At 32.9% G+C, this 17617-nt stretch overlaps 1 protein-coding gene across 3 annotated transcripts in view; it reads left to right on the top strand.

Moving 5' to 3' along the window:
• The window catches only part of VPS13B (vacuolar protein sorting 13 homolog B (yeast)), a 561763-nt gene that overhangs the window by 23801 nt on the left and 520345 nt on the right, over window positions 1-17617 (top strand). For all 3 annotated transcript variants that reach the window (XM_004679695.2, XM_004679696.2, XM_012722965.1), the window contains exons 5-9: window positions 1448-1615; window positions 7410-7591; window positions 9951-10125; window positions 11938-12203; window positions 17256-17351. In XM_004679695.2, the coding sequence (XP_004679752.1) occupies window positions 1448-1615; window positions 7410-7591; window positions 9951-10125; window positions 11938-12203; window positions 17256-17351 (887 nt within the window). The remainder of the gene's footprint in view (window positions 1-1447; window positions 1616-7409; window positions 7592-9950; window positions 10126-11937; window positions 12204-17255; window positions 17352-17617) is intronic.

Below are 17617 nucleotides of genomic sequence, written 5' to 3'. Positions count from 1 at the left end.
CCATGTGGTCACCTCCGGGGCAGGCGGGAATCGAACTCATGCGGAAGCGGCTTTAGATTCTCCATGCTGTGCTTTAACCGGCTGCGCCACCAGGGAGGGCCTTAAGTGTTTTTTTTTGTAAATTATCAATTGATAGTATTTTTAGAAATAGAAAAACCATCATTAGTCATGCTTTTTGACTTCTTGGAAACAGGACTTTTTTTTTTTTTAAGATTTATTTATTTATGCATACAGAACTGGGGTACATGCCATAGGTGCAGGGGCAATGAGAGGATTTATCAGAGACAGAGGGGGAGCAGAACAGGCAGATTGATGAAGTACATTGTTGAGGGGAGCAACAGGAGGGTCAGGAGAGGTCTGCCTTGGCTATGTGGATCACCTCCTGGGCAGACAGGGATTGAACTCATGCCGAGTGCTGTGCTTAACCTGCTGCACCACCAGGGAGGGCCTCTCCTGTATCTTTGTAAGTGCTTTTTATGAGACTGAATTATCCCATAGTCGTATGAAATTAAAAGTGAAATTTTAGAGATCCTAGATCCTAAACTATATGGAAAAAGAATGCTTACTACTTTGTTGATTTGAGGTCTTTTAAAAGCAATTATTTTTCTTATTTTTCTGTTTTTATATATTTATTCTTTCTCTTTTAAATTTTTTTCTTGTGATTTTTTTCCCTTTAGGTCTTTGCCTACATCTCCTTTCACATTCAAAATTTCCCCTATTCTATTTCAATTATGTATGTCTCTGTGTGTATGTGTGTGTAAATGGTTGACCACAGTAGGATAACCATGTTGCTGCTACATTCCTCCTCCCCCTTAATTTTTATGACTATTTGAAGAACTAACAGAAAATGGCAACTAAGTTAAAAAGAAACTGAAAGAAGCTTTTTTGTTCTAATATTTATTAACAATGCTTCATTTTCAAAACTGTTTCTAAAATAGGCAGATTACTCCCTAAATAGGTGAAGTGCTCCCTCGTATAGGATACTCATTGAGTGGGTTCTGTTACGGTGCTACTAGTATGGTCTCTTTATCTTACTCTTGAATTTTTTCTGATATAGGACTTTTTGGTAATGGTTTCTGTAGCTTGGACTTTTCCTTTCATTAGGGTCACTTTGGCATGCTTTTTTACCTATGTGAATTTTATTTTTCTCTTTGCAAAATATAATAAATAATCCTCTTAACATATTACATTCATTATGGGATCAAAAACGGGGGGGGGGAAGGAAGGGAAATGCACGGGACTATGGTGGTGGCACAGGGGTGATTTGGTGATGGGAAACCCATGGGGATTACAATTGAGATGAAAAAAAAATGTGAAAAATGATGTAAAAATAAACTTTTTAATAAAAAAAAAAACAAAAAAAACATATTACATTCATTAATGGGTTTAAGAAATAAATATTTTTTGACAAGTATACAACTAATTGATTTCCTTTTTTATTTTATAGGTTATGTGCAGAGTTTGATTAGACGAGTTGTAAATAATGTAAACATTGTTATAAATAATCTCATACTAAAATACGTTGAAGATGATATTGTTCTTTCAGTCAATATCACTTCTGCAGAATGCTATACAGTCGGTGAACTATGGGATCGTGCATTCATGGATATTTCTGGTGAGTAAATGTTAAAAAATACATTTTTTGTTTTTGAAACAGTTGTCCTGGGAATCTAAACCTTTTGCTGACTGACTTACTTTTTGATAAATCTAATGAAATTTTAAGCCTATAAGCTGGGAAATATGAAGCCTGACATTCAATTATAGGAAGTTAATAAAGCCTCAGATTAAGATACCACAGAGTTGTTTTTTAATGTACTTGATTTTTAATTCTTTCTTTAAGTGCCTGTTTAAATGTTATCTATAATTTTTATACATATTGGTTGTAGCAATTAAAATTAGTTAATATTTAAACTTTTTAATGTTTGAAAGAAGAGTTATGCTTTTGCATCACTCAGAATTGTCATAATAATATACCTTTGTGACTTATGACTTAGGCTTTATATTCCAGGCACATTTGGGATGTTTGGATAGCTATTTATTGGTGTTTAATATGTTCTGTATTGTAGACCCTGTGCCAAAGCACTGAAAATACAGCTGTGAAAAAAATAGATACTGTTTCAGTTTTGTCAGAAGAGATATTAAATAAATAAGGCATAATATTCTCATAGTGTAAGAATGGGTATTCTTGGAAAAATAGTAAGGAAACTTTGTGAACACTTCTTATCTGTCAATATTTGCTGAGAAGTATATATTTGTTAGAAATTTTAGAATTAAAGTCAGGCTGCTTGAGTTTGAATCCTGGCTCTTCCACTTTGTATAGATGGGTGACTACTCTGCTAGTTTTGTTATTTCTAAAATGGGGTAAGATAGTGTCTCCTTATAGAACTTTTGTATTACATACATTAATGCTCTGAATTTTTATTAAATATTATTAAATATTAAAATATTTTATTTTTACATTATTTTGTGCCTTTTCCCATCTCAGTTGTAGTCCCCATGAGCTTCCCCCACTCTGCCATACACACCAGTTTTAATCCCATTCCACCCCCTGTAAAATGTCTCTGGTATATAATTGTTCATTATTACTGTTATTTTCTCCCCTGATCCTTTATACTCCTGCTATGAGTGAAACCATCCAGTTTTTTCCCTTTTCTTTCTGAATGCACTGAATTATTTTATAGAAATCCTTTGTCCATAGTCAGTACTTGTAAAAATGAACTGCTGTTATCATTTACATTAATTTTCTTTAGTTTTCATAACAACTCTATAAGCTGAAGATGACATTTTTTTCATTCATTCATCTTAAGTCTTACTTAAAATACAGAGTGAGCTTTAGTTTCAGGATTGTTTAACTTGCCCAGTTATAAGGCAGAAAACTAGGAACTAGAAGAATTACAATGCAATTTCATTTTTGTCTGTTTTACAAGCTTCATTTTTCACATTTTGAAAATAAAGTATCTTGATTTCACAGCATTACTGAGCATTGTTTCTGAGACAATTTTAATTCTCTTAATGTTTATGAAAATAAATATGTAAAGATCACAGATGTTATGGGAAATATTGAACAAACAACCGAATAATGCTGGATTGAATAAATGAATTGACATTTTAGGGGAAGGCATTTAATCACAGTTTTATTGTGGAAGTAGTATTGCTTTACTATAGAAGTTATATTCCTTTGGGTAATTATTTATAGTGAGTTAGAAAGTACTGGATTGGCAGTTAGGGAAACTTGATTTTAAATTTTCCTTCCCCCACTTAATGTAGTGCAGTCTTGAGTGAATTATCACTATTGTCAACCTGCTGCTAGTGTTTTTCTGTGTAGTATGACAATGCCTGAAAGATGCATTTATTTATTCTATTTATTGAGTATTTATTAACTGTGAGACCTGATGCTTTATTTTTTATATTAGTTATATCTTAATATTTTAAGTTGAGATATATTATTAAAATTTCATTTTTCATTTTTTATACAGCATTTCATATTTATGTAAGGGTTTATGTAATATTTATTGTGAAGGATATAATGAGCACCTATTGTTTACCCTTACAATGTGTTTTTTTCTATCCCTTCATTTTTACTCCTAAAGTTAATTGCTCTTTTAAGGTTTATCATTCAATTGGTTATAATAGGGTTGTGTTGTAAACAGTAAAGAAATATTGATACATACTACACATGGACAAACCTTGCAAACATCATGTTGAGTGAGAGAAACCAGATACAGAAGATGTATGTTGTCTGATTCCACATACATGAGCTGCCCACAGTAGGCAGAATATAGTATACACACACATACACACACAGAAAGTATATTAGTGATTGCTTAAGGATTGGGGAGGATAATGAGAGGACTGGAAGAAGTATTATTTAAAGGGTATAGAGTTTCATTTTTTTAAGTGATAATAAAATCCTAAAATTGTTTTTTTTTCTTAGTTTATATATATTTACATCATTGTTCATTTGAAACAATGTTTACTCCCCCCACCCTGGTATAGACACCATAGAATTTCCTCCCCCAGTTTGCCTGTGTGCCTTTACCACGGTCCCCCTGCTCTTCCCTCTCTCCTTCTGATACTGCTTCCTCCTACTCCCCTGCAGGGTGTCTCTGTTTGATTTTGTTTTGTGTTGTTATTTTTTTCCCCTGTTTCTTATTTGGTTCTCCTATATACCTCTTATAGGTGAAACAATTTGATAATTTCCTTTTTTTCCTTCTGACTTAATTCCCTGAGCATGATCCCTTCTAGCTTCGTCAAGGCATAAGTTTATCTTTTTTGATTGCTGAGTAGTATTCCATTGTATTTATATCCCACATCTTCTTGATTCAGTTGTTATTTTTTTGACATTTGGGTTGTTTCCAGGTTTTACCTATTGTAAATAGCATTGCCACAAACATAGGCGTGCAGGTATCTTTTTGAGTTAATGTTTTTCTGTCCCTTGGGTAGATGCCTTGGAGTGGAATTGCTGAGTCATATGGTAGCTCAATTTTTAGTAGTCTGAGGAGCCTCCATACAGCTTTCCATAGTGGTTGTACCAGTTTGCATTCCCACCAGCAATATAGGAGATTTTCTTTTTACCACATCCTTGCCAACATTTATTGATGATAGTTTTTTTTTGTTATGTACCATTTTTTAAAAAAGATTTATTTACTTATTTGGACATTCAAAACTGGGGTACAGGCCAGAGGTGCAAGGGTGGTGAGATGATTCATCAGAGTGGGGAGCAGAACAGTCAGATCAACGAAATACACTGCCTGAGGGGAGCAGCGTGTGAGTAAGGAAAGGTCTGCTGCACCATGTGGATCACATCCAGGGCTGGGGATGGAACTTGCACTGAAGTGGCTGCTGTGAGCTTGTAGTGCTACATCCGAACCCACAGACACCAGGGAGGGCCTGTTGTGCACCTTTCTTACTGGTATAAGTGGTGGTATCTCATTGTAGTTTTGATTTGCATTTCCTTGAGTATATGGGATGTTGAACATTTTTTCATATGCCTGTTGGCCATTTGCATTTCCTCTTTGAAGAAGTGTCTTTTAAGTTCTAACTAAATTTCATATTGTAAGTTTTCAAAAGATAATTCCAGTTATAGTTAGTGCTTAAACATTTAAAGCTTCAATAACTTCATGTTTCACTAATTTTCTAGACTATCCTTGAAATATTTCCACTTTATATTCTTCAACATGATGGGACATGGAAATAGCTTAAATGCCCATAAGTAGACAATGAAGATGTGGTGTTATATCCACAATATAGAACATTATTTAGCTATAATAAAAGGTAAAATGCAGTTATTTTCTGCAAAATGGAGGCAGTTCCAGGGAATTAGGTATAGTTAAGTAAGTCAGAATGAATCAGACAAGTAGTAGACATACATATGGTAGATGATTTGACAAAGATACACAAGCAAATGCAGTGAATAGTACATAGAGGTTTAGATTGAGATACAAGGAAGAAAGGGACAATGGGCGATAAGTGTATAGTGATGGGAAAATACATATACACATCTGACATAATGGATAACACATATACTCTGGAAGATGTGCCAGAGTTCAATTACACACTTGCTCTTTATAAACTGACATTAGATTATTTACACTTACTGTGCCTCAGTTTTTAACAGAGCCATGTAAATATTGCATGAGAAAATGAATGGAAAATAGTGCCTAATAGCAAATACTCAGTAAATGATGACTTGTTATCATAGAGAGAAACATCAAGAATGTTTCTTTAATTTCCATCTTGTTATAATTTAATTTGCATACATTTATACAATATCAGTAACTAAATTATATTTAATGTATAAAATAAATTTTTTTAACTAATAAATTTGAAATTTATTTGCTCAGAAAACTTTGTTTCTAGACAGACATATGAATACTCTATTTTTTATTTCTTAAAAATATTAAATATTGGCCCTCCCTGGTGGTGCAGTGGGCTAAAACACAGCACTGAGAATCTAAAGCTGCTTCCGCATGAGTTTGATTTTCGCCTGCCCTGGAGGTGACCACATGGCGTGGCAGACTTCTCCTGACCCGCCTGCTGCTCCCCTCAGCAGTGTACTTCATCGATCTGCCTGTTCTGTTCCCCACTCTGTCTCTGGTGAAGCCTCTCACCGCCCCTGAGCCTCTGGCCTGTACCCCAGTTCTGTATGAACAAATAAATAAATCCTTAAAAAAAAAAAATTAAATATTGGCCCTCCCTGGTGGTGCAGTGGGTTAAAGCACAACACTGAGAAGCTAAAGCCGCTGCCGCATGAGTTGGATTCCCGCCTGCCCAGGAGGAGACCACATGGCGTGGCAGACCTCTCCTGACCTGCCCACTGCTCCCCTCAGCAGTGTACTTCATAGATCTGCCTGTTCTGCTCCCCACTCTGTCTCTGGTGAAGCCTCTCACCGCCCCTGAGCCTCTGGCCTGTACCCCAGTTCTGTATGCACAAATAAATAAATCTTTAAAAAAGAAATTAAATATTAAATAATTAGAGGTTACCAAGAATTAATACTAAGATTACCGTCAAAGAGTGGGGCCTAAAGCATATTTTATTGTTTTGAACCTTCCCATGACAATAGTATGTGGATGCTACTAATTTAAAAGTTACTGGCCATGTGGATTGGGCTTGATGTATACTTTTGAATTGCTTATGAATAATAAAACTACTCTTTTGCTAAAGGTTTCATTTTTTAGTAGGTTGTCTTACTAACAGTAGTCTAATTTTGATTCCCTTGAAAACAAACTTCACTAATTATTAGAGAAGAATTACCTACCCATTGGAATTGTCTGTGAGGGTGGAAATATTTTGTATCTTTAATGTTCAATATTGGTAGCCACTGGTTAGTTACATGTAACTGTTGAGGACTTGAAATACAACTTTTGCACCTATGGATTTGAAATTAAATTTTTGAATTATTTTAATGAATTCACATATAAATTTAAATAGCCACCTATTGCTGGTAGTTACCATACTGAACAGTTGCCGATTTAGAAAGAAGCTATTTTTTTTGAGGGTCCAGTAAACTTTATTACTTGAAATGTTTTTTTTTGGTATGAATTCTCAATTTTATTATTGCCACTTAATGCCTCACTGCAGAACTGTCAGAAAATTTTAATAATTTTTGTTTTTAATTTGTTCTTAGGTGTCATGAAAGTTGAAGGGAAACTTTCATTTCTTTGTCTTCTCTTTGATTTTTTCATACATGTATTTGGGGGTTGTTGGTACCTATTTCATAAGTTTGTTGGAAGATCTAAGTGATAGATTAATAATAATGGGAAGATCTTAGTGTAAGTTCTGGTACTAAATGTTCTATGGATCTTATTAGTACAATGAATATTTTTATTACCGTTTATACTAATTAATGGTTGTTGCCATTTTCCTCTAATTTTCCTTTTCACTTAAAATATTTTTCTTTTATTTTTAGCAACTGATCTGGTGTTGAGAAAAGTTATCAATTTTTCTGACTGTACAGTTTGTCTTGATAAACGAAATGCTAGTGGTAAAATAGAATTTTACCAGGATCCTTTATTGTACAAATGTTCCTTCAGAACTCGTCTGCATTTTACATATGATAACCTAAATTCCAAGATGCCATCTGTTATTAAAGTAGGTATTTATTTTTGACTTGCACATCTCCGTTTTATTTGTTGACTCTTGTGCATGCTAATTATTATATAATGAAGAATTTAATCTCACAAATATATATATATAGTGTTTATATTTTGAAAAAAGGTTTTGTTCATGTGTATGTGTTTTATGTTATATATAACATAAGTTTTTGCATTATGTTTTCTAGGAGAGATATTTTGGGAACCCCCCCTTTTTTTTTTCTATGACAGTAGTTTCCTTATTAATATCTCCAGCTGTTTAGTGTTCTTCTCTTTAAATAGAGGAGATCATATAAAAAAGCACATTTGTATCCACAGTTGACTGAAAAATCAATTTATATTTCAGTGCTTTCAATTTGTTTGGTATGATCTGATGATAATAGTAATTTTCTTTTTTCCTTCTTAGATTACCTTATAAAGCTTAATATGCTAACTTAATGTTTTAGTTTATTCATTCAGAAAATATTAGCTTTTGCTCTGTCATTTCAAAGTATAATTAAAATGTTTGTGTGGGTATTTTTCAGATAAATATGACACATATTTATCTTTTGATACATATGAAAATTTGTCATTCAAGTTTTCTATGTATCTTTATATACAGTTTCTAAATATAAATTTTGTTTTTATTATGTAACAGTTTTCTAAACCTCTGTGTCTATCTTTGAAAAAGAATTAAAACAGGGACTTGTGTTACTGTTAATTAATTTTAATTTGAGATCAGTTTTTATTGTTTAATTACATACCTTTAGATACTAATATTCTATAATGGAGAAGATGGTCCTTTAATGTCTACTGTACCTGTTGTATTTGTATAAAGTACAACTAGTCACCTACCTTTCTTTGTTACTAGTGAGATACTAGTGTTTAAGTTTTTACCTCCCTGTGCACAGTGCACACTGGGTTGTTTAAATTTTGTTTCTTTTCCCTTTTGTTTTTCAATTAATTTCTTTGGCAGAGATAGAATCTGGTAAAGTTTTAATTTGTTGTCTTGGTGCTTGTGTTTCAGGATAACATAATTGCTTTCCTTTTAGCTTTGAATCTGAAGTGTTAAGGTTATATTCAAGATTTCTTTTGGAAGCAAATAATGGCTATGTGAAGTTTCACTGTAATGGACTCAGTGAAAGCCTTACTATATAAAATCTGGTCACACAGTAGTAGAAATGTACTTCTTTACATTTTAGGATGTGGCTTCATTATAGAAAAATGAAAATAAATACATTTGGGGAAAACTTAGCATTGTCATAAATAAGTTTGGTTTTTAAAAATTGATTAGCCCTGACTATTTCATTCTAAAAGTACTTTAATATAGATAAACTTGTTGACATGTGGTTTTTGACTCTGGTGATTACCAAATATGAGATGCCATTATACTTAACTTCAGTCAGATCTTGAGATTTTTAAGTACTACTGTTGTGATATAAGATTTGCCATTTTCATTTAAGTGCATCATTCTTAAAATTTCTAGGAACTGAATATTAAATGTATATGGGTAGCCTCATTGATCACTTCAAAAACAATTCCCAAAATGTTTTGTGCCTTTAGCTCTAAAAATAGAATTGCCACTTCTTTTTTCATCTTTCATAATCAAATATTAGTTAATCAAAATAATCCTTACATGATACTTGATTTAATGGCTTCATTGGTTTTATTTCATGTTTATATTGTAGCAGCAAACCATCATAATGAAGTGTTTATTCCGTTGATGTCTCTTTTTTTAAAGAATAAACTTCAATTTCTATATTTCTTTTAATCTAGCCCCTAATCTTATTTATTTCTTGTAATTGATTCATATTAAAAATGTTATGTGGCCCTCCCTGGTGGCGCTGCTGGCTGGAGGCTGCACTAAGAAGCTAAGCCAAGACGGGGCCGCTTCAGTACGGGGTTCAATCCCTGCCCATTGGCAAGGCAGACCTCTCCTGTCTCACCCGCTGCTCCCCTCAGTGTACTTTGTCGATCTGTCTGTTCTGCTCCCCACTCTGTTTCTGGTGAGTCTTCTCACCAGCCCTGCATCTCTGGCCTGTATCTGATTTCTGTATGCATAAATAAATAAAATCTTAAAAAATTTTTTTATGTGATGGCTAAATTTGAAATGTACTTGAAGAGCTTTTTTGAACATTTATTTTACCCAGTTTTCCATATTTGACAGTAAAAGTTTCATTGTATTTTTTATACTTTCATAGTTTGTTTGTATGGTTTTAAGTCCTAAGATTTTTAGAGTAAACTTTTTTTTTTACTTATTAGAAATATTTAGGACAGTATTTCTTATTGTATTTCATTTGACTTTTAACATTTACGTATGTTAAAAGGTACTCTCTTTGAGCATGGTTGTATTGATGTCTTTGTTTTTTAAAATACAGATTCATACCTTAGTAGAGAGTTTGAAACTTTCAATCACAGATCAACAATTACCAATGTTTATCCGTATAATGCAACTTGGGATTGCACTTTACTATGGAGAAATAGGTAATTTTAAAGATGGAGAAGCAGAAGACCCTGGCAGTCACAATAAAGATCTGTTGGGAAACATTATAGGTAAATATAACAAAAACTTTATTTAAAACAGTTGTTAATAAATTTCTCCATTGTGAAACTTAAAAAAAATTTAGTTTGATTTTTGCAGTCTTCCAATATGATGAAATGGTGTGTGTATGTGTGTGTGTGTGTATGTGTGTGTGTGTGTATCTCATATATATATATATATATTTGCTTACAGTTGAATAATATAATACAAACATAAAACTCATATAAATATACTATATATGTGCACCATGTATATGGTAGATAGATATGTGTGTGAGTGTGTGTATGTATGTATGTATGTACGTACATCCACTGAAATTAATAAAGTTCTAGAATTCTGTCAGAAGGTCTCATATTTTTATTCCAGAGGGTAAGCATATTTAGTGAATTCTGACCAGAGATCAAAGAAATGCTTTACCCCTGCCACCTAGGCCCTAATTCATTCTTTTTTACAAGGTAATGAACAAAGGTTTTGAAACTTCAAAAATATCTTTTGTCAAAGTCCTTCTTAAATTTTTTTTTTAACTAACAACTGTTAACTAATATTAACTGTGAATGCTTTACTAGACCTCTTAATGATACATTTTTTCTTTCATTTAAAAAAAATAATGCAATAAATGCCCCTTTATTTTAATGGATTACAGGGGGGAAGTACAGAGTCCAGCACTGTGGAATTTACCTGGTCATTACTTCTTGGATTTTTATGAATGACTTCTTTTATAAACAAGATGATCGTGTCCCATTTGAGATTTTTGCAAGGGACATTTAATAATAGAATTTTATCCTCTACCTGAAACTTACATAATGCTTATAGTTGAAAAGTACCATGCAAAGATTTGTTAAATACTTTCAAATTACACAAGATATTTTCTAGATTTGTAACTTTTATAATTTATTTTGAAATAAGATGGCTAAGATTGTTTGGTGCTATCTTTAGGTACTCTTATCAAGTCTTTTACTTCCCAGATGAAAGCAGGTAAATGACCATGCATACAGAGTGTGCTAAGAATGTCTAAGATTTTTTCCTTACCCAGAAATCTTAGCAATGAATATAACTGATCATGATATTTAAAAGATGATGCATTTTTATAGATTTATCACTAGAGAATAGTTTTGTATATATTTGTTGTAGATTGTCTGTATTATTAAAATTTTAAAAAGCAACATTTCCCTGTACTCCTTGATGATATATCTCTTTTATTTGTGTTGTTGGAATACTGTTAAGAGTTCTGATGGTGTTTGTCCTTAAGGGTGGAATAAGTTTAGATGTTCATTTCTTACCCACTATAAAAATAATTTTATTGTAACATTAACTTTCATCTTTAGGGATATTTCTTTCATTGGTGGTGTACTTTTTGCATTAAGCATTTTATATTCTCTTTCTCCATTGTGAACATCAGGAAATAAGAAATTTTCTTACATGTTTTTAATGCTGTGTTACAAAGAAAACTGTTTTTGAACATACTAGCTTTATTTTTGGAAGGTAGGTTTTGTAAAATTGAAGAATAGATTTGTTATTTAAGTTGAAGGATTAAACAGTTATTCTTTACTTAAATTGAAGAGTGATGCATTTTTTTGTATTTACTTTGTATTTACTGTGTACTTTAAAGCTTTCCCACTAAATTACTACCCAATTAACATTAATTGTGGCCTATGAAAGGTGACTTTGACACAGTATTTAGAAACTGGAAGGTAATAACCAATGTATGATTTGTTCATACTTACAGGCGGAAAGGTGATCGGAGAAACATTTTTGTAGAATTTACAATCCTTATTTCCTTTTTGTTAAATCTTCTTATCTCAAGTGACTATTTTGATTGACAGGTGGTGAAGATGAAACAAGAGTAGATATGCAGTATCCTTCTCAGTACAAAGGTCAAGAGTTGTATTCACAAGAGGATGAACAGCCACAAGGATGGGTGTCATGGGCCTGGTCATTTGTGCCTGCAATTGTGAGTTATGATGATGGTGAGGAAGACTATCTTGGGAATGATCCTGCATTAACCATCCATCAACAAAAAACACAGACTTTGAAGGATCCTATTGTTTCTATAGGATTTTACTGTACAAAAGCAACTGTGACATTCAAAGTAAGTTCCCCATTTTTTTTGTTCATCTTTCTCTATCAACTTTAATGCTTAAATTGTAATTTCTACTAAGAATCAACCTTAGTTTATTTTATACTCAGTAAATGAAAGAGGTTTTAATAATATCTAGTAAACTTATATACCTCTTCATTTGAAATATTGGAATTTTAATCTCTTCTTAAGGAATCCTCTTTCCTCTTTTATTGGCTTCCTAGGAAATTATTCTTTGCCTACTCACTGCGCCACTATGGCATACATAATGATTTAATATTTCCACTAAAAATGAAATATGTATAAAAATTGTTCTGAATTCATGTACCCTTCAAGCTACTATTTCTGTCCCATCTTTGATTGCAATTTTTTGGGATGGGTTTTTATATGTAATCTCTTTTTTTCAGCTCTTCCACACTTTAAGGCTGTCCAATTACCTGTTTTTGTCTATTTTGTTAGCATTGCTAAATACTTTGACCTCTTCCTCATTAACAAATGTATGTAATATATATGTCCAAAAGAAATGGAAAGATGCATATTTCACTTACTAATTAAGTGAATATCCTCTTAAGAAATAAAAATATATTAGTATTTGGCATCATCTTATATGTTCTCTGATCATATTTTGTCTTCTCTGATCCTCAAAGATCACCAAGCCTTAACTTTGGATTATTTATTACTTACAGGTTTCCACATTCTTAATGTTCATAAACAGTATTTAAATTATTCAGCAAATACACACAAATGCCATCTAAGTGCTAGGGAATGTTATGTTTCCAGTGATAATACACTGAACAGATTAGATACAAATCTCTGCCTTTTTGAATTAAATTGTTTTATAAACAAATGGCATATAGCCATTAATAGTGGGCCACTGATGATAGAAAAATGAAGGAAAAGGAATGAGTGCTTCTACTAAATAAGAGGGGATTATGCTTTAAAATAAGGTGATCAGGAAAACCTTTGTGAGAAGGAACTATTTAAGTAAAGAAATGTGAAAGAGGAAATTGTAGCTATTTGGAAATAATCATCGTAGGAGTAGCAAGTAGTAAATACCCCAGATGTTTAAGGAATGATAGGAGACCAGTGTGGCTAAAGCAAATTGAGCTATTATGAAAATAGTATAAAATAAGGTCATAGAGGTAAGAATTAGGAGAGGTCCACATTCTAAAAGGAATTTTATCCTGAAAGAGTTTGGGACAGTTTTTCAGTAGAATAGTTAAGAATAATCTGAGTTATATTTTTAAACTGTATCACTTTAGTTGCTGTGTTGAGAATACATGTATGGGGACAAAAACAGACGTATAGAGATATCAGAGAGAGAAGATTAAAATTTTCCAGCAAAAGATGATGGCCTGGACTAGTGTGGCAACTAGTTGAGGTGGTGGAAAACACTGGATTCTGGTTGAATTCAAAGATCAAGGAGATAGCCTATTTCCTAATAGACTTTATTGTGAGATACAAATTCAATAAGCAGTATCTAGGGATGACTTCTGAGAAATAGAAGAATTGAATTCTGACTTTTTGAAATGAGGAAGACAGTGAAAGAAGTAGGTCTGAGATAAATAATCAGGAATTTGGTTATCAAGTTTAAGGTGCTGCTGTATATTCACATAGAGCTATTCTGTTGGATTTATGACTCTGGAGTTGAGATGAGAAGTTAGTACTGGGTGTGTACATTTCAGAGTATTACATTAAGACTTGAATCAGTTGTAGAGACTTAGGGTAAGGCATTCGGGTACTGTGATATTAAAAATGTAAAAGATGAGGAAGAAACATTGAGGGAAACTGAAAATAAATGACCAGTGATGCAGCTAGAAAACCAAGAAAGTGTTGGGGAGCTACACGCCATATTTTAAAGTGGTGAGAGGTAACTTGTGTGATAGTTGCATTTAGCACTGTTGAAATTTGCTAATCTTGACAGAGCAGTAATATGACATCAGTGCAGTTTTAGTTGGAGTTGGTTAAAAACAGATGGGAAACTGGTAGAAATGTAAAATGGTGATGCAGTTGCTTTGAAAAGCATTTTGGTAGTTCCTCAAAAAAGTAAACATGGAATTATATAATTACACCTAAATAGATGTCCTTAGGAGTTCATAAAAGCCCTATTTATAATGACCAAAAAAATTGAAAAAACCCAAATATCCATAAGTTGATGAAGGAATGTTAACTACCTTTTCAGGAAACTGTGGGTATTTTTTTGATAGTACGCTAAACTCAGTTATTGGTAATATTTGAGATGATTAGTTGCATCTTCAGCTCTTGGAAATTGCCTGGAACATGTTCAATAAATAAATATTTGTTGAATAAATCCATCAATTTATTTATCTACCTATCTCATCTGCTTTCTGTTATCCAAAATTTTTAATCCTCTGTTACATTTTTTTCTTCAAAAATTTTTCTGTGAGCTTGTTCTTTCTTCATAGAAGCATTCTGAAGGACACAAACTGATATGTTAAATTGGTGAAGTAGTATAGCATATATATGCTAGGAAACTTGTTAGCAGTGAAAAAAAACCCATCAAGTTTCTGCTATCATGGTGTTTTTAATTTAGCTTCGATTATTTGTTTAATGCTTGAAATAAACTTTCTTAATAAGTAGTAGAGCTACACAATTTATTACTATAGCAGTTGGTGGGTTAAAAATATTTTCAAGTAAGTAATCTTTGAAGACTTAAAATTTAAAGTCACTTTTTAAAAATATGATGAAACCTGAAAAATAAAAAGGGTAAATTTCAACAAAAGTTAGTCATAGCTTAATTGGTTTCAAAGATGTTTTTATAGTAAGACTTGGGGGCAAAGTGATTAGCACATATATAACCTGCTATTTTAACACTATTGTTTATTCTGAATTGTTCTATTGAAATAATGTGTTAGTCTGCAAAATTAAAAGGTGGTAAAGTACTTAAATTAAAAGTAATAAAGCTAGCTGTTGCCAGTTATTGTTAGATATATTGCCAGTTGTAGATGATCCAAACAAAGTTGTTTGTTGGGAAGTAAAAGGATAGTAAAAGGTAGTATATACCTTCTCTGGTTATTTTTGCCTATTTACATTTTTTTTTTTTAAAGCTTTATTTATTTATTTGTACAGAACTGGGGTACAGGCCAGAGATGCGGGGGGTGAGAGGATTCACCAGAGACAGAGTGGGGTGTAGAACAGACAGATTGATGAAGTACACTGCTGAGGGGAGCAGCGGGAGGGTCAGGAGAGGTCTGCCACGCCATGTGGATCTCCTCCAGGGCCGGCGGGGATTGGGCCGGCGGGGATTGAACTCATGGGGAAGTGGCTTAAGCTTCTTTGTGCTGTGCTTTAACCCACTGTGCCACCAGGGAGGGCCTGCCCATTTACTTTTAAGTTTCAAATTATGCTGTTACATTTCTGTTAGGTTGATAAGAGCAGTATTAAGCTGTGTCAGAACAGGCATTTATATACAAAATTTTCATAGAGTTTGGTTTCATTATTTGTCATTAGCTAATACATCTTTTTTTTTTTTTTTAAAGATTTATTTATTTGTGCATACAGAACTGGGGTACAGGCCAGAGGCTCAGGGGCGGTGAGAAGCTTCACCAGAGACAAAGTGGGGAGCAGAACAGGCAGATCTACGAAGTACACTGCTGAGGGAAGCAGCGGGCGGGTCAGGAGAGGTCTGGCTCGCCATGTGGTCTCCTCCGGGCAGGAGGCAGGCGGGAATCGAACTCATGCGGAAGTGGCTTCAGATTCTCAGTGCTGTGCTTTAACCCGCTGCGCCACCAGGGAGGGCCAGCTAATACATCTTTTTAAAAATTTGAAGCATTTATGTCTCTAAGCTTTCTTTAGGGGAAATATGGTGATATTTAGGAGGAAAACATTAGAATTCATTGTTTAGTTTGAATTGAAGAATGTATGGAATTAATTTGTGTTTCATATTTTGGTCAGAAAATAAGGTCATGTTTCTACATTAGCATTCTGAACAGTTGATATTAATCCAACAAAAATCATGCCAAATTAAGTGTAGCATTTAAAAAAATGTTGAAAATTGTTCTAGTAATGTTTGAGTCCTTTTAATCAATTAATTGCTTTTTCTTTGCAATAATTGTAGACAGCTGACGGTTGATCAAGTTTGTAAAATTGAACTTAAGCATTTTAGATTTTAGAATTGTTTTTAAACAACAATAACTTTGTGAATACTGCTTTTAAAGCATTGATAAAATAAGGGTTTATATATAAAACTTGTAAAAAAAAGAATAATTCATTAATTCTCAGCATAAAGTTGTCAAAACTAGAGAGCCAACATTGATGCATTACTGTTACATTCCAGATTTTAATTGTTTTATAATGTCCTTTTACAGCAACATGATCCAAAACAGGACACTGCATTTCTGGTTCTATTAAGAATAATTTATCTATTTTTTGATGCATACAAATTTTATGTGAGCTTTGGGGGAACAGGAATGTGTTTTTCTTTTGTCAGTATCTAGATTAGTGCTTGTCACCTAGCAGGCAGTCAGCATTTGTTGCATGGCTGAATGTTAGTCTGTGACATATATTCTATATGTGTGTTTAAGTGTATATATGTGTGTAAATGCTTTGCATATAAACACTAGAATCTGCTTCCTTGGTTTAACAAGAAAAAATTTTGTTTAATCTACTTGTGTTTCTTCATAGCTTTCTTTTTGATTACAAGTAGGGAGATATCTTGGAAATCATTTTCATTGTGGTTTAATACAAAGGTGAATATAAGTGAGGTTAAAATGTATGAAAATTGTTGATAGAATACATGAATCATCACTATGGCTATTTTGTTTCACAGCCTTGCTTTTTAAAGCAGCATCATTATTGTTAAATGTTAAATAAATATGTGCTAGATAAAAATTAAAATTGCATTTAAATTTTCTGTTTAAGCTTAAACAAGCATATTTAGCTGTAACATCATGGATAGTCAGTTATAGGTATCTTTGTTGCATCTATTTACTTACTTAATACATTTTCCATATCTTAAAACTGGCCTTGTTTCTATCAATTTATCATAATAATGATATTGATATTTAATACTAATTTGAGTTATTATTCTTATGCTGTTTTCAGCTCACTGAAATGCAAGCTGAGAGTAGTTATTACAGTCCACAGAAAGTAAAATCTAAAGAAGTGTTGTGTTGGGAACAAGAAGGAACTACAGTCGAGGTAATCTTTTGATATTGAATATATATTTTTAGATCTCTTGAATGGTCCTTAAAGTTTAATGTATTTGTATTTTTAAAATTTTTAACAGTTTATTTTTACATCATTTTGTACCTTTTTTTTTTTTCCCATCTCAATTGTAATCCCCAAGGGTTTCCCATCACCAAGTCACCATTTTGCATCACCATAATCCCGTGCACTTCCCTCTCCTCCCCCCCCACCTCCCCCACCCCCCGTTTTTGATCCCATTCCCCACTCCACCCCCACAA

The sequence above is a fragment of the Condylura cristata genome, unplaced genomic scaffold (assembly GCF_000260355.1).
Source record: "Condylura cristata isolate star-nosed mole 26May11 unplaced genomic scaffold, ConCri1.0 scaffold00009, whole genome shotgun sequence".
NCBI lineage: Eukaryota > Metazoa > Chordata > Mammalia > Eulipotyphla > Talpidae > Condylura > Condylura cristata.
The sequence above is the reverse complement of the archived record's forward strand: the minus strand, read 5'-3'. Positions and strand labels throughout refer to the sequence as shown.